Source organism: Centrocercus urophasianus, unplaced genomic scaffold, assembly GCF_019232065.1.
Source record: "Centrocercus urophasianus isolate 14NV4802_14NV808 unplaced genomic scaffold, USGS_Curo_1.0 seq_10, whole genome shotgun sequence".
Classification (NCBI taxonomy): Eukaryota; Metazoa; Chordata; class Aves; order Galliformes; family Phasianidae; genus Centrocercus; species Centrocercus urophasianus.
The window spans coordinates 86411434-86429688 of record NW_024884142.1 but is presented as its reverse complement, the minus strand read 5'-3'; the positions used below and the strand labels follow the sequence as shown (position 1 = coordinate 86429688).

At 37.4% G+C, this 18255-nt stretch overlaps 1 protein-coding gene across 1 annotated transcript in view; it reads left to right on the top strand.

Annotated features, from left to right (window-relative positions):
• Window positions 1–17522, top strand: part of WDR26 (WD repeat domain 26) — a 32414-nt gene extending 14892 nt beyond the window's left edge. Inside the window, exons 7-14 of the mRNA XM_042828250.1 lie at window positions 432–570; window positions 4406–4546; window positions 5943–6062; window positions 6917–7062; window positions 7602–7680; window positions 8289–8418; window positions 10866–11051; window positions 12559–17522. Coding sequence (XP_042684184.1) covers window positions 432–570; window positions 4406–4546; window positions 5943–6062; window positions 6917–7062; window positions 7602–7680; window positions 8289–8418; window positions 10866–11051; window positions 12559–12584 — 967 coding nt within the window. The 3' untranslated portion in view covers window positions 12585–17522. The remainder of the gene's footprint in view (window positions 1–431; window positions 571–4405; window positions 4547–5942; window positions 6063–6916; window positions 7063–7601; window positions 7681–8288; window positions 8419–10865; window positions 11052–12558) is intronic.
• Window positions 17523–18255: the final 733 nt, after the last annotated feature.

Below are 18255 nucleotides of genomic sequence, written 5' to 3'. Positions count from 1 at the left end.
CTATTCTTTTATTCAACTTCTAAGAATTATTTTTAAGTATCTTGCATGGTCTGGCTATAAATACATTAAAAGATTTTGCATGTTAATGAAATTCTTTGTGCATGATTCCATGAGACTGACTCCAGTATTTTCTGTACATCACAGAAGCGTACAGTAAAAAAGCTGTCCCTGTCCTAATGAGGTTAGGTTTATTCCAGGTTATATGAAGCATAATGAATTATGTGAGGGTAATAAGACTATCTCTACAATTAGTTTTGTTTACTTGATACTTAATTTTTTCAGACCTGTCTAAGTTACCTGATCTGGCACTTAATACATTCTTAATTTTTATTAGACTGGTTGGGTTTTGTCTTGTTGTTTATATGTATCTTACTACTTTCTTTCTTTTTGTTTTGTTTTTACTTAACGCATCCCTTTCTTTTTTTCCCTAGGAAACAGTTCCCTTGCTATACACAGCAGATACTAACGGAGCACTGTAATGAAGTGTGGTTCTGTAAATTTTCCAATGATGGCACTAAACTAGCAACAGGATCCAAGGATACAACTGTTATTATATGGCAGGTTGATCCAGTAAGTGTGCAACATACGTTAAAATGTGTATGAGATTTTTTTCCCCCTATATATCCGCTTTTTTGCTAGAATGGTTTGATTTTATTTTATTTTTTTTCTAAGACAGACTAGCATGTACTGTAGCCCTCTGAGTAGGGTATTTGTCTAGGATGGAAAAAGCTGAAGATCACAGTCAGTTTAAGTTAGTGAAGACACCTGAATACCCAATGCCTGTAGGGCCTGAAATGTTGGCTGCTAGAATAGGAACTCCCTGTGCCCCCTAACCAGCACTGCTGAGTAGAGCCTGCTAGTGCCCTCCAGGGGTGCTTCTGAGCTTGAAAGCTTTGAGAAGCATTGGTGAAAGTGGAACGAGCATGGCAGTGTTAAGAGATAATCACTTCCTTCTAAGTGACTTGCTAATATATGTGATTAAATCTGTTAAATTAACCTGTGGCTACATTTGAGTTTAAAGAAGTCTGTCCATCTCACATTACTTCTGAGTAATAAAATGGTGTATGCTTAAAATTGCATTATTATATCACTTCACATTAGTTTCTGTTTTGTCTTAGTTTGAGCTGACAATTTAAATGCTTGGCAGAATCCACTCGTGGGAGACTGTACCCAGCCATTTCCTTACAGGCCATGTTTTTAGCTTGTATCAAATGTGAGCCACATTTCCTGTTATATCAAATATCCAACAGACACAAGATTTGTGTTTCCTACCTGTATCTATTCTTACCTAAATAAAAAGTTCAAGTGAATCCAAGACTACTGTCTTCTAGAAATTGGATGAAAGTATGTCCCTATCTTTCATAACAACTGAAGGCTATCAATAAACTTTAATATATGCACACAAGTAGCTGGAGTTGTTAATGCTTATAAAAGACTATCAGAAATAAGATTCCTACAGGTCTTAACAACACATTTGCAAACTGTTAAGCTAAGCAGAAGATCGAAGGTTTTTTTGGTCCCATACAAATTTCAGTAGGATTTGAGAACTGAATTTGATCCTTTTCTACAATTGAGTTAAGCTATATAATTTTAGTCCTTTTGATGTTCAGATAATGGGAGAACTTACAACCTTTTGGTTGTGTATAATTATATGCGTCTTATAAATTAGCAAATTTTCAGGTGTAGAACTGTTGTTTGACTTTAGTCCTGTTACTGGATCCAATGTGCTTTGAGCTGAGAGATATATAGTAACATAATGTGACTTCTGTGCTCAATGTGATTTTTGAATTAAAAGAAAGAATCAACAGCAATTCCAATTAAATTGAGGATCAAGTGGCTTTGCTGTTGATTTGTTACTTGACTTTGTATTGACAACTTTTAATTCACAACATTCTGATGGTACGTTTCATGATGAATTGCCACCCAACCAAATAAACAGATTGTGTTTTAGGTTATCTTAAGACTTAGATTTGTGGGTTGTTATGGGAACAAAATCTCCAGTAAAGAGTAGAAAAGCTGTGTACAGTTCTGCTTTCTGTATTTGAGTACAAGCAGGGGGGGAAGCCTCTTAAAACATTTCAAGGAGATAGGCTTCTAAATAATATGAAGCCACATAACTCTGATTTCAAATTTGCCAGAGCAAACTTTTCACATTTCCTGTAGCAGCTGACAGTGTCTTTTAAGTAATAAATTTAATCAGATTCTCCTGCCTTTAAGTAAATAAACTTATTCTAATCTGCCTGTATAAGCTGTAAAGAAACAACCATCCAATTCTGGGCCAGTGATGGGGGCACACTGTTCTAAATGTGTTTCTTTTCCATACTAATATATTACTAATATATTACTTCCTAAGACCCATCTATTTGTCATCTAAACTGTCCTAACCCATGCTTCTGTTTTCATTTTCATTTGCTCATTTTGCTGTTCTTTCAGCAGCATTAAATAATACCTTGAGTAAACTAGATTTGAGTGTGGAATGCATTATTTGACTGTTATAAAGTGTGGCAGAATCTCTAAAGCACAAGCATTAGACATTGTCTTGTCTGGAATGCATCTTCCTTTGGTAGAGTTTGCCTTTAACTTGTTTCTTACTGGAACTTGTTTTTTACTACACTTTCTCAAAAAGTATTGACAGATGTTTGACTTCTCAGCCAAGGAGCTTAATCATTACAGACTTAATAGCTGAATAGTCTTTTCTTCTTCATAACAAAAATTTGGGAAGTTATATGTAAGGGGTAGAATTGCTAAGATTTATTTAGGTGACAGATGCGAAGCAAACTGACTAAATTTGGGAATGTTTACCTGAAATACCTGCTGTTATAGTGAGAGCAAGACAAATTATAGCAGTCCTATTGTATTTGTAGAAAGGGATGAGAGCAGTAGGAGAGTGACAGCCACAATTCCTATCATCGTAAGGAAAAAATGATACGCGTCCTGTTCCTCTTGCCTCTCAAATGAGGTGCTGTAGAAGTGGCAGGCTACCCTTCCACTGGGATTAGTTTAAAAAAAAAATGCAGCAGTTGCAGAGAAGCTCCGGGATGAGAGGTGTCAGATGTGACTCAGTTCCTTTTCAGATCGGTTCAGATAGAGACCTGGCAGTGTCTAATGTAGACCAAGGAATAATGAACAGAATGAAATAGGAGAGGCCTTGAGAAAGTCTGTGTGTTTGCTCCTGTTATTTCTGTTCTTTGAAGATTGTTCTTAGCCCATTTTCTTTTGAGGCATTTTTCAGCCAGCAGAATGAGGAAAGCTTCAGGCTGACGGAGTTGTTAAATCCCTTGCAGCTGATCCCAGAAAATAGACCACGTCAGGCTCTTTCTATGTTGATAATGTTCTTTCTCTGGAATCCCAAGTCAAGAGATGCTCTGCCTAATGCTAAAACAAGTGAAAATGGGACAGTTTGAGAAATCAAACACCTTCAAATGAGTCAGATTCATTTTGAAGAGAAGTATGAGGCAAGAACAACCCCCTCCCCAATCAAACAAAATCAGGAAAAAAAACCCAACCAAACAAAGAAACCTTCACAAAAATTGTTGTAAGCAATTCAGTAAGATCTATTCTATGCAGCGTGTTACTGTAATTCAGAAGTTAATGTGTGATTTTTTTTCACAGTATCTAGTTGTACTACTTATCCTCATAAGAAGATGCTTGAAAGTCAAGTTCCTTTGACAAATCAGCATTAGAGCAGTTCTAAGATAAAGCTCATGTAAGGTACTTCTGTGTGTGCAAAGTATGCTTCATTCACAGAGTCTGGTGGAAAGGGTGCAGAGCTTGTTGTAGGCAGCGCTTCTGAGAAAAGGAATACCTCACTTGTGAGCTTTTAAAGATATATCTGTGAAATCTTTTTTTGACCAATGCACAAATATACTCAGGTTATTTAAAAAAAAACCTTAATGATGAGGGTTTCGGTTATTAATTCTGCTTACCTATAACAGTTTTCCAACATGTTTGTGCTTTACTTTTAAGAAAGTAACTTAATTCCATAAAATATGGATAATCGTACTTCTGTGTACCAGTAGAGGTAGGGACTTGTTTTGGCATGTAAGGTTTCTGTAGTATTGAGTGTCATGTAACATAAGACTTTGTACACAACAACATTTTGTGAGTTCCACGTTCAGAAGAGTCATGGAAGATTAGAACCAAATACCTACATGTTCTTGTTTGCTTTTCATTTTTAGCTTTTGTTTCTATTTTTGCACAAGCTTTTGTCTGATGGTCATACTCTATTAACTATCAACTGCTTTTCCAGTAAGAACTTATTCACATGACTTGTAAAGTGGACTTGTAAAATGCCTGTGCCAAGTTGCATAAAGCGAAGTGTCCGTGCTGTACTTGAACATGTTGTACATATGAAATGTGGTAGGAGCTCACTTGTGTTGCCTCAACAGAATCTCTCTTGTTTCAGGATACTCACCAGCTAAAACTACTTAAGACATTAGAAGGTCATGCATATGGAGTCTCTTATATTGCTTGGAGTCCAGATGACAACTATCTTGTTGCCTGTGGCCCAGATGATTGTTCTGAGCTTTGGCTCTGGAATGTACAAGTAAGTGGTGACTCAGAGTATAAAAAAATAAAACTGTGGTCAGCTTGCAGCTTTTTTAAAAGAAGATGTATGTTAAGGTAGATATATATAAATCTATTAAGCATGAAGGATATGAATTCTTCAAACTTTCCGTACGAAAGTGTGAGCATATAGAAAACAGACTAAACTTCTTCCCTAATTTGGGAAACAGCCAACAAGTTCTGTACTCATTTTGTACAGAACTGAAAATAGAGTTGGAGTCTGAATGCCTGAGACTGCATAGCAATTCTGGTGTATCTGATGACTGACTCTTCATTTCTAAGAAGGGATTGCACAATTCCACAAGACCATAGAGAACTACTGAAGAGAAGAACAGCAGAAATAAAAAGAAACAGGACAGAAATACAATCTAAGGAAAGAAATAACTAGCAGAAGATTTTAGAAATAGTGTGCATCTTTTAATTTGTTTCTTGTTGTTTTGTGTCACCCTCCCAGTAGTTCTAGTGAAAGGTCCACAGAGACTCAAAGTTCTGTCTTTCAGTCAGAAAATAGGGAATTTGGTTATTTTCTCCAAGTCTTTGAAAACCCTTTTCTGCTGTTGATTTTTATGGGCAGCTGAGTTGATACAAAAGCTTCACTGGCTTCGGCTGTAGGCTGTATAGTCTTTATTGCACTGTTTAGACTCTGAACTAATTTAGTTCCCTAGAAACAAAAAAAAAAAAAAAAAGGGTTTTTTTTCCACCCTTGAAATACTTTTGTTCTGTTTCAATTTATTTAATTGGCTTAGTGAAGTAAGTTGGCTCAGTGAAGAGCATTAGAGCTGGCACAAGGGAGTAGAGAGAAACCCTTACTGTTTTGGCAATGGTAAGCCATTTGTTGGCTCTCTGTCCTGTGAAACAGCAGTGTTATGAGCTAGGCACAAAAGCTGAAGTTTGACATGAAGAGCTTCAGCTTAGTGAGGAAAACGTTGTGAATATATATGTATATTTTTACTAAACACAGTCTTGTCATCTGTTTTCTTTTGCTCTACTGTAGCCTTCTCACTCCCCACATTTTGGTTTGTTTCATTTTGTATTTGCATATCTTGGTCTTACGCTTTCTTCTGAGTTGAGTTCCCCTCTTTAAACTGTAATCTCACAGTTGTCTGATGTACCCACTACTTCACCCCTCTGGATTTGAGGGACAAAATGATAAATTTCCCCAAGTCTGAGGAAATGCTTGAGATGCTGTGGTAACTCTCTTTTTGTATTGCATTATTCATAGGGTTTTTTTGTTTGATTGCTTGCTTGTTTTGTTTCTTAAATTAGTGTTGAAATGTGTGTACTTCCAGGTACTGCAAATTAGATAAAGTTATCAGTATCATTTTAGGAGAGGATTCTCCTGGCTGGTATTGGGCATTACTGTCCTTATTTTCCAGACTGGGGAGCTGAGGACAAAGATGAGCCAATCTCATGAAGACAGTTTAACAAGTGTGGCCTGGAATCCTGATGGGAAGCGTTTTGTAACAGGAGGTCAGCGTGGACAGTTCTATCAGTGTGTAAGTTCTCTGTATCTGTCACACTGAAAACAAAGATAGAAAGAAACATTTTGTCGCAGTCCAATGTGAGTTTTGATGCTTTTTTTTTTTTTTTTTTTTTTAATTTTCTTTTGTGTATATATTAAAAATGAGTCTTCACAGATAAGCTTTAAAAAAAAAAAACAACCCTTCAAGTACTCTGAAATTTGTATGTACAATACACAGATGCTATTATTTCAGCTGCATTTCTGTTTCTGTGTACTAGTCAGAAGGGCTCAAACGCATTCACAAAGCAATTACCTTGCATAAGGGAGGATTGGTGGGATGGAAATTTTTGTCATAGCTTCTTTTGAAAACAGACCATTAAAAAGCAGTGCCTTTGTCCATATATTTTGTTTATTCCTTAGAGTTTTCTAAGCCTTCTTTTAGTTTTTGCATGCTGTCATTGCCTAGTGTAAACAGAAATTTGAAGCCCTCATTTGATAATTAGTGTTAATTTTTAGATAGTGTTCTGCAGTCTCACCAGTACTCTTAACTGTCATCTGACTTGGTGTCCGGAAGGATGCTGCTGTATGCAAGCCTCACTCACTGCATAAGTGAGCTTGCAGATTGCTCCCTGACATGAAGTACTTGCTTCTTTTCTGGTTTGGTATGTGCAAAGAAGGGGATTCACACCTCTCCAGGACAGATAGTTACAAAGGTCTTCAGTTAATCCAATCCAAGTCCTAAATCATTAAGTCCTCTTCATTAAATGGTAAGATTGCTTTTTGTAGCTGCTGTGTGAACAGAGGGTGGAAAAGATGTTTGTTGCATAACTCCTCCAGAAATCTGAGCCTAAAAGCTTGTTTATCTATCTATTTATTCATTCTGATCAGGACTTAGATGGTAATCTCCTTGACTCCTGGGAAGGGGTCAGAGTGCAATGTCTTTGGTGCTTGAGTGATGGAAAAACTGTTTTAGCGTCGGACACACACCAGCGAATTCGGGGTTATAACTTTGAGGATCTTACAGACAGGAACATGTAAGTATCAGGTTTTGAATTCCTGGCTGTGTGAGAAGATTGAGAAAGTGTGTGGGGCAGGATGAGAAACAACTTCTTGGAATGCTCTTGGAATGCTGTCTGTATTAAATGGAGAATAACATGGGATAAAAATTTGTGGTTTCCAACTGCAGCTAGATGTGTTAGGTCAAGTATTAGAAACAATTTTGTAAGCACAGGAGTTTTCTTGTCAATGTTTTGGCATTTTTGTTGTTGTGTTGTGATTGCCTCACATATATAGTATATCCATCCATTAATATATCCTGCTTTAAAGTTAGGAGCTGTATTTGAGGCATCAGGTCCATTTAGTCCTGGAATTTATCATAAGTATAAGAAAACTAACAAACTGTTGCAGGCCTGGCTAGTATTGACATAGAGAAATACTAAATATCAAATAGAAATTCAAATTCAGCACCGTCTTTCTCTGCTGATAGAAGTGCAGAGATGGGACATACTCTGTCATGGTGTTGCACTATTATTTGGTTAAGCATACTCTTAACAGTGATGTCTTTCAATTTCAGAGTACAAGAGGATCACCCTATAATGTCGTTTACTATTTCAAAAAATGGCCGCTTAGCTTTGTTAAATGTAGCAACTCAGGTGAGTTTGTGACAACTCCAAATGGAACTGCAAATAAATCTGTTTGCGAGTACTAACTGCTTTTAATTTTCTTTGCATTTATCTTGATGGAAATTGGAATATTTGATATTAACCAGTTGTATTTAGTTTAATATGAAAACCTTAATGTCATACTACATTTGTGAATATTCTGTGACAAGAAAGTAATCTTATCCTTGAGACTGACTTTTTGAAGTGATTTATAATCAAGGCTTTAATACTATGAAAAATGTAATCTTAAATGTAATTATCTGGCAGTAACACAGAGAAACCAGAAAATGCAAGAATTGTGGGAGGTTGACATATCTGGGGGTGAATAGAGGAGGTGTTGGGATTAAATTAAAATATATGTATTTCTGGTTTGGGGACCTTGATTAAATATAGTTTTCAAAATGGATGGTGCTACAGCCAGGAAGTTGCAGCTAGCAATTTAGAGTATTTTTACTCTCTTGATCTAGTAACACTACCAAAGTTGTCTGAAGTAGTGCACTTTCATCATATTTAAACTTTTTATAAAAAGTTTCAAAAGAATGCAGTGGGTAAAGTTCAATGGTTTAAAACAAAAAATCTTCTGTACTTCTGATTCACAGGGAGTTCACTTATGGGACTTACAAGACAGAGTTTTAGTGAGGAAGTATCAAGGAGTTACACAAGGATTTTACACAATTCACTCATGTTTTGGGGGTCATAATGAAGACTTCATTGCGAGTGGCAGCGAAGGTAACATCATCCCTTTTGTACAGAAAACTGGAATGCTGTATCCTTCCTATACTGTGCTGTTATAATGTTAGCATCTGTAATCTCTGAAAACAAGCAAATGGTTCATTAAATAAGTCTGAGGAGCACCAAGATTATAGCATACTTCAAGAAGTAATTGTGTGCTAGCAGAATGAATCTTTTGACAGATTGGTGCCAGGAGAAAGCACTAATGAATTTATTGTGTTGTCCTCTAAAGCATCTGAACAGTTTTAATTAAAAGTGGGTGGGATGTTCTTGAGGGTTTTTTCTTTCCGTGGAAGGATGCACTTATGGCTTGAATCAGAAATACTACCACAGAGTAATAGCCTCATTTGCCTGTTGAAGGTGCAGGTGTGGTGAGGTGATCTGAATTTCAGTCAGAGTTGCCAGCTTCATTACAAAGGAGTAGTCTCAAATTAAGCAGTTGCTGACATATTACTAAGGAGCCCTTCTAGAATCAAAGGCTTTGTGTGATGTGTTTTTATTCACATTTTCTGTGGTAAGGAAAGAAATTATTAATGGCTTGTGTCTCGAATTGATTCAGTGCTGTCGCTGATGTAATGCCATCACCTCCCACAGAGGTTACATGCAGGGCTAAGGATTACACTTTGAAATATAATCACTGTGTAACTCATGTATGTTAGAAAATAGGACCAGGACATTGCTAATGTCCTCTTTTAGAAAACAGCAAATACATCTAAAATCTTACTCTCTGACAAGGACTGCTGGTAGATGATACTGACTGAAGGTCAGCGTCTCCAATCCGGTGCGAACCTCTAGGGATCAACAAGTTCCCTGTTTTCACTGTCTGTAAACTACTCGGCACTTGTAGATGCTTATGCCACCTCATTTAGATTTGGTCTACCTGAGGCTATTGCCTCTGCACAATTTGGAATTGTTGCGAATGTGGCTACTGACAAAAAGTCACTGTTTAAACAAACAAACCAAAACAATGAAACAAAAATGTAATGGATTACACTGTCATAACCTCTTACGCTTAGGAGGTTGCCCTGTCAGCTAGGTAGGCCTTTTTTTCCTAACAAATTAATCAGTAGGAAGAAAACGAAGGTCTCTTTCTGAACGGGAAATCGACTGCTGCCTTACTAGTATGTTTTTTCAACAACAAAATGCAAACATTCTGACAAGCGCCAAAATACTGGTTTGTGTTTAGGCTTTGATTCTCCTAGACAGCAGAGGCTTGCGTGTCCAGTATTTAAGCAGAGAGTGAATTGTTTGATGAATATTTGATGAATAGCATGGATGTGTAGTCTCCTGAAATCAACCAGAACATTTGCGTTAATACAAGTGTGTGTAAAAGTGTTGTACTCAAACAAGCTGGTTCAGCAGAAGACAGTTGAGTTATCACGTGATTCCGTGATGCTGTTCTAGCAGGTAGGTCAGAAAGCAAGTTTGTTTTGTAGGGGATTGGGAAGAGGAGTAGAGAAGGATTGTTTTGTTTGCTAAGTCTTCAGAATGACTTATGCATCAAAACCTTCCAAACAGATTAAAAAACAGACAAAATGATGCTCGAGTCAGTATGTTAGTACTTACTGTTTTTGTAATGCCAATAATGCACGCTTGTTCAGTTTAAATAGCTCTAGTTGGAATATTCCAAAGGCTTACTTAGCAAGATCAACCCACACGATTGTTAAAGGCTGCTAATCTACTGTTGGGAGGAAAAAAATGCTTAGTCTTAAGTATGGTTGGTTATAAAACAAAACATTAAAAAAAAATGGCAGTGGAGTGAACCATTTCACTTTTTCATTTCTTGTTCTATCTTGCAACAAAGAATTAAAAGCTTCCTTTCACAAAATAAGATCTGTGGGATTGTTTACTGCATCTATTTGTACTTGAATACAACTCAGGAATGAATTGTTGTCAAAATCAAGAAATAGCTTGTAATTTGATACATTAAGTGGAATATGGCAAGTCTCTAGTAGCAAGATTTATTCCATAACTGCAGAGCTGTGATCTGATCTGTATAGTAACATGTGGTGGTTGTAAATATTCTAGTATTTGTGATTTATAATCAGGTATTAATCTGTAAATATGATTGTTTTTTTAAAAAACTAGTAATAATGTAAGTGTTCCCTTTGAATAAGATTACAACTATATATTCTTAAGAGTAAGTAGCTCAGCTTGTTTTTTATCTATGTATTGGCTTATTTGCATTACAGTCACATGTTTTTCCTGCGAGGCTTAAAAGGAAGCAGCATGCCCTCAGTGGAAGATCTTTGCCCATACTCTTTTGATTGCTTTCAGAAGAAAAAAATGTAGTGCTGTTGCCCATTCAACAGATGCAGGTTTTATAAGAATGCTCGTGTCTTTGTAATGGCTGAGAGCTTGCATGGAAATGGTGCTTGATATAACAGATTGATCCGTGTAGAGCAATGTTTCTCATGTTTTTCTTTAATGCACGTTTTCTTTAGATCACAAAGTATATATTTGGCACAAGCGTAGCGAGCTGCCAATTGCGGAGCTGACAGGGCACACACGTACTGTTAACTGTGTGAGCTGGAACCCGCAGATTCCATCCATGATGGCCAGCGCCTCTGATGATGGCACTGTTAGAATATGGGGACCAGCACCTTTTGTAGACAACCAGGATATTGAAGGTGAGTGTGTGTGTGTGTGTGTGTGTGTGTGTGTGTGTGTGTGTGTGTGCCTGTTCTCTAATTGCTATCAACTGCCTCAGTGGGTTTTCTGTGCTGTAGAGAAGCGTTTCCAAACTGATGCTCCCAATTTCTCACATGGCCGTACAGTAAACTGCGATGTCACTGAGACCTCACTATTACATTGACTAACTTGTGTAGACTTCTTAAACATTGCCCCTAGTGCTGGAAGTGCATGTAATGTCATTAACATTGAAATAATGCATTCTGAGCAAATATCATGCTATTACAGTGTTTACGCAAGTGTTCTCCTGAGTCTGGAGAGTGAAATTTTTGCATCCTACAAGCTGTACATGATTGGTTCATACCTGATCATCAGACGTGATCTGTGTCTTGGAGAGAGCCACATGTCAAATAAGTGTAACTTTTTTCACTGTCAAAATGCATGTTCTCCCAGCCCTTCTTACATAGTCCTCAGAATTATTAGCAAGATGAAAACTAGGGGATTGTTGTACAGCTTGTAGACTTCTGTCTTTTAAGTTGCCCTGTATTGGATGCTGAGTGTGGGTGTTATTTCAAGGGGAACCAAACAAAGTAATCAAAGAGAAATCCATGAAGTGAAAGCAGATGAGTAAACACTTCTAGTTCAGAATGTCCCTCAGGTGAAAGTGGCTGGAAGTTGGAAGGATGCTAAGACTAAGATTCATCTCCTTTCCCTGTTCCTATGCTTTCTGACTATTTCTAGTACTGGATTAGGTTGACCAGCCCTTGCCAGTCTCTTTTGTAACATCTTGAACGTAACACACAGACCTGAAGCCTATGCTCCAGCTTTCTTCACTTGTATTTGGATTTTTGTTTTCTTCCAGTTACCTGCCTACTTACTTTCTTAGTTTCTCCAGAAAATAATTTATTGAAGTCTATTAAAAATAGAAATGATAAAAACTGGATTTCTTGTGGCAGTACATCTACAAGAAATGTAGGTGCTCAGAACATATCTCCAGCAACTTGGGAACTTTAAATTGGTGGCAGGCAGCTTTGTAATTAGCACAGTCCCCTGGAACTTGAATGTAAATGTATGTACTTCATTGAACAGGCTGCCCAGGGAGGTGGTGGAGTCACCGTCCCTGGAGGTGTTCAAGTGACGTTTAGATGTTGTAGTGAGAGACATGGGCTGGTGGGAAAATATTGATGATAGCTGGATGGTTGGTCTGGATGATCTTAAAGGTCTTTTCCAACGTTGGTGATTCTATTCTGTGGTCTATTTTGCAAGAGGCAATTTTCATGTACCAACAGCTAACGTGCTAAGTTTAGATATTATGAGTGATGATATCTAAACCTGCTAATTTTTACTATGGGATTTAGTTGCATTATAAATTCCAGTATAACTATGCATGCTTAGTAACACTTAACACAGTGTATTTATGTAATGTAATTATAGAAAAGCTAACTGTTGATAAGATCTTCAAGGTTTGATTTTTTTTTTTTCTCTTGTGTTTTTGTTTTTGCTCAGAGGAATGCAGTAGCATGGATAGTTGATGGCGAATTTGGAGCAGACGACTTCAGTTTAACTTAATTAGTCGTATTTTAAATGGCTTGGGATTTGGTGCAAACAAACATGATTGATAGCTGGACAGACATGCTCGTCATGAAAAAGAACCATTTCTGAAGCCCGGTTGGGGCCAAACATTTACCACCTTGCTTCATAGTAACCAGTCAAGATGAAGCACGTCGTTAGAACGTTGTTGGACACCGTGTTGAAATTACCCCCCATCGGTTGTGAAGAACTGTGCTACATTCAGGCTAACCATTGAACTCAGTATATATTTTTCCCTCCTGCCTTTTTGTCTGGCAGGCTACTGTTCTTGTTGCTCTTCTGTGTAATGAAGTTTAAATGCTTGTTTGGAACACTTTATTTAAGAGTTTAGAAGGCTTGATAGAAAGAGTGCTTTAGTCTGAAGAGTATACATTGGATAGGAAAGTATTTCCTTCTCTTGTTTCTCAAATCTCTCCGCCTTACTTAGCTTGAGATCTTTGCAGCTTGGTTCATGGATTCTAGCCTTGCCCGTTGCGCAGTATATATAAATTGAGATAAACCAATGAACTATGTCAAAAGCACTCTCAATATCACATTTGACAAAAAGTTTTGTACTTTTCACATAGCTCGTTGCCCTGCAAAGGGGTTAACAGCACAATTTTTTAAAAATAAATTATTTATAGGATTAAAATGACTTCATTTGTATACATTTGGAATTAAACCAATGCAAGAAGAAATGTGGAATGTGGTATCACTGATGCTCTTCCAGAGTGTCTTGACACCCAATCAAAAGCAGTGGCTGCAAGGAGCTTTACGTAGGCAGCGAAGCTTGTTTCAGAAGGAGAAACTCACTGTCCATATGAAAAGATAAATTGTATTATTTAGGGAAACAAAGAAGTGTTCAGAGTACACCAGGAGATTAAGAGCTTAAACAAGACAAGGTCTTTTTTTTTTAGTTATATAAATATATGCAACAATACTGATAAAAGGTAAACCTCAACAGAAGAATGTCCTGAATTCTTTATTTGCTAAGTCAACATTTTGTAGAAGTAATGAACATTCAAATCATAGATAACTTGTTTTGCAATGGAAAACTTTCTTTATTATTTGGTAAACAAAGATGTTTAGACTTTGAGAATTTACTTCTAAGTTTGCAGGCTTAAAAGTCTCTCCTGGACATTGTTGCAAGCTGGTGCTGTGAACACGTTAATGCTTTTTGGAACAGTTCCACTAATATGCCATGTTTAGCAAAAAGAGACATTTATAATTGAAGCTTTTTTTTTTTTTAATAATAAACAGATGGCCTGGCATCTCTATGCTTCTGCACTACACACAAATTCCTTGTGGGATGGCACTGGATTTCCTTTCCCACCTTGGGTAGAATGGTAGTGTTGTTAATGCTCTGAAGTAATGAGGGAGCAGGAGAGGGCATGCCACCAAGGACAATGTGAATGGAAGTGTGAACTCACAAGATCCACAATAATCTAGTGACATTAGTCATGTATGGAAGAAGGATGAGGGAAGGTTTGCCTGAGTTCCTGGGAAGAGCATGTAGCCACTTTGATGAGTGGGAATGTGGTGCTTAACATAAATAGTCTCTTTTTTTTTTTTCCTTCCCAAGAAAAATGAAGTGCAGTTCAGCAGGTCAGATTTTTCTTTTTAAGATTTCAGTAATCGGGTGGGTTGGCTTGTTGTTGTTTTTTTCCTTGCCCTGTGTAATCTGCAAGATGATTTAAGATTCTGATAATCTCGTTGAAACCAGCTCTGAATCTGACATACTCATGTTCAGTACCTCCGAAATGAAGTAGGAACTTAACATTCTTATCTTCAGTTTAAGTTTGTCTTAAGGTGAATTGCTGGGATAGTAATAACTATTCCTGTAGGTTCTGAGTAGTATGTATGTAAATTGAAGGCTACAAATCCGTTTCTCTCCCATTCTCTCATTTTAGAGGAGGTGTTTCTGTTGCTGTTATGTTGGACAGCATAAGATTAGTCAGTCTTTCTCCTGTGGCACTGATATTGCAGGGAAACAAAGTTTTCCTACGGTCAGTTTTTAGTAAACCTAACTTCTGGTTTAAAAACAAACAAACAAATCCACACCAAAAACAGTGTTTTACATCTTCAAAACATGGTATAATTCATAAGCAATGGTAGCATGGGAATCTTCAGAGGTTACCTCTGTTTTGTCATACTCTGAAGCTCTGATTTTTAAATGAAGTGTTACTTAGGGAGAGTAAAGGGGAGGGAGATCAGTTCTGGTTTGTGTCTCGTACAGCAGTCTGGCACTACTTGCTTACCTCATACTCATTGGACTTCAGTGGAAGCTTCAGGCAGGTGTTGAAGGATCAAAGTCTCGTTTAGACTGAAAGTCTCACATGCATTTCAAATGGCATTTTTCATGTGGTTAGCAGTACCTAAACCGAAGTGAGACTCCTTACCTGGTACAAGCTATATATGGGTACGTATGAGCTGATTTCTACTTTCTGCTGCAATGCATTGTAAATAAAAATTGGAACCTAGCGCTTCTTCCAAAATCTGACCTCTTCTGGAATAGGTATGTACCTCTAAAGAACACTTCAGGTATTCAGAAGCAAGTTAGTTAGAAGTGCGTTCTGATATCTCTGCTTTAATTTAGTTTTGTGGTGCAACTATGCAACATAAAGGAAGATTCCTTTATCGTATAGACGGCATTCTTTCCAATGTCAATTCCACCATACTGCATAGATGTCAGCTTGTGCCATGTAGCGTGCAGAGATGAGAGAAAGGAGAGAATTTTACCACAGTACTTGGTCCCACAGTGAAGCTGTGCTACAGATCCAGTGGTAGTGAGAACCAATCTAACCTGGCAGTTAAAGAGAAACCCAGACTGTTTCTAACATGTTGTGTATTCACAGTGCATCAATTGAAAAGTACCAGTACTTTTTGTGCGCAGACGATAAAATGAGACTTTGAGGGGGAAAAAAAACCAAGCTTGCTCATGCAACACATTGATTTCCACATGCTTAAAAATGTTTGTAGGCTGGAGTCAGGCTGGAACAACCACACACCTGCAATAAACACTGTGTTTCTGGTGAACAGTTTCAGAGAGGAAAATACTGTAAGAGCGTACTACACTTTCCTAACTTTCTTTGGTAAGCTCTTTGCTTAATTTTTGCAGTAGCCACAGGTAATTGCCAAGGCAGATCTTTTAAAAAAAGAAAGCTGAAGCATTTTGTTATCTGAATGCTCATTGGCTGTTCAGGTAAGTAATTTTCAAGGCACGATGGAGCACAAAAGGGAAAACAAGCAGTGATGCTAGATTTGTCCTTGTTTGGGCGGGTGGGGTCGTAGGGGGACGTGACACCTTCATTTCAAATTCTCCGTATTTTCTCAAGTTCTTCAAAGCTGACTTCATTTTTATGATTAGAGCAAAGGAGCAAGCTAGAAAGCTTTCCTGATCTTGCCTGTTACTTCTCATCTTGGCTTCAAACAGGTAATGTTGAATAAAACCCAGTATGCTTGGGAGTTTATGTCTAGTTGTATCTCCTTACGCTGATAAGCAGCGCTCCCATCCAGAACCAGTTATGAAGGCTTCCTTAGAAGGAAACAAGGACTCGTACAATTAGCTGTAGTTCGAAGGGGAAATGTAGACCCACGTGGGGAGGTAGAGAAAGAGGAATGAAGATGAAAAGCTGGATTTACTGACAAACTACTGTAACTCAAGGGGGAGGAGGAGAAATGCACTTTCAATAGTTTGTCCATATTTTTTTTAGCTACAAAACACACCTGTATTTGCTAAATGGTTTTCTTTTTGTTGTTGTTATCTTTGGGACAATTGAGGAACATCCTTCCCATAAATAGCTACACTTTTTACCTCCTCCTGTCTTTTCCACGTTGGCTGGAGACCATTTTCAGCTGCCATACTTAATTTCAAAAAAACTGCTACTTTTAAAGATATTTTGAACTTCTTAACTCTGACACTTTTTTAAACAGGGTGGACTTAATTGAAGTGTGCAGTGTTGAACTGCTGCTGCGGTAGCTGCCTCTAGTTGTTGAACTGTAGACAAGTTTTTTTGTTTGTCGATCCAGGTTATCTGGATTCAGTAAGAAGTCCGTGAGAGTGTTCCTCCCATCTGGTATGAATGTGTGTGTGCGTGTGTTCCACAAACAGACATAGAACCAAATGTTCTAGGTACTTGTCATGTTTTATTGCATACTTTGAGTCGTGCGTATGTGAAGTGTCCTCTGACCTGAAGGTTTTGGTTAATATCAGTATATTTTTATAAATTGGAAATTCATCGTGCCCCATCTTTTCCTTAAACATCTTTCATTGTTAGGGTCTATGTGCTAGATTTGAATCTTAACGTTTTTAGGCACAGATGGAAAAAGTTATTGGCTCCTTGAAAACACATGGGACAAAATGGATCCTCAAAGCATGTATGTACTTACAAACCAAGCTGTAGAGATCAAGAAAAGAACTTTATTGTTGATCTCAAGATTTCTAAGTTGTCAAGATTTATATGGAGTTGTGGTGGAACTAGTTAACACTTAGAGCTTTTGGTATGTAATGACTATTTGCTATGGACTGATATTAAATGTTTCAAAGGATTGCGTTCTTAAACTCTGGATTTTTGTTACTCTCCTCGGATTATATTAAGTAGTTAAAATTTCTTTGCTATATTACATTAAAAACATAAGAACTTTGGGTCTCGTATTTATTTTCACTCATTTTACTAATTATTTACAGAACACCGTTTTAACTTTTTTATTTTATAAATGTGTAGTATTTTAAACATATCTTTACAAATGGTTCAATTGGAACTACATTAACTTCTGATTTGTTTTTATTAGGATTTTTAAAAAAAAAAACAATACACTTTTTCCATGTTGGTGCACAGCACTTAACAGAAATGTTTGTATTCCCTTTCTTTCAATTCAATAAACAGAATAAATAACTGGAATGAATAGTTCTTAGTTTCCTAAGCTTCACTTACGTGACTATCACTGGGATGTTCATTTCTTGATCATTAATTGTAAAGTTCTTCCACATTTGCAGCATTTTATTTTTTGATAGGAGAAATCGCTTGTGACAGCTCAGCTGAAGATGAATTCTCTTACTGCTGTGTGCAGCTCTCCAGTTTTTGGCTCTGATCTCCTCCCACTTTTCGACTGCATGGAAGCAGTTCAGCGTGCTGCTCACCTGCATCCCATTCTGTGCTTATTTATGTTGTTGAACAGCTGCTCTTTGAGGCTAATGAGAGCCTTCTTTCTTAATGCTGGAGCTTACTCAGGTATCATAAGCAGGTTGCTGACCATAACCCATCTATACCTACAGTTCTTTCCCACAATAGGAAGGTGCTCTTAAAGTACTTCTGTTTCTTGCTTAGGCTTCTCTTACCAGCTACACATCAGGAACATCTTATCTGAAGTTGATTTAAGCAGCTTTTGTGGCTCTTGAACCCACTCCTTATCTGTTGCTTTTTTTTCCTTCCACCTAAGCCTGCATTCTTGTTTCTCCTCCTACCTTACAGGATAAAGTTGAGGTGCCATTGTATTTTGTATGTACTGGTACCACAGACAGAGTTGTTCAGCTGTAGCTAGCGTTCTGATAAGTAAAAACTGTACCTAAATTTGCCTTCTACTTCCTGTAAGTTTTCCAACTTTGAACACTTTGGCAAATTGCGTTCCATTTTT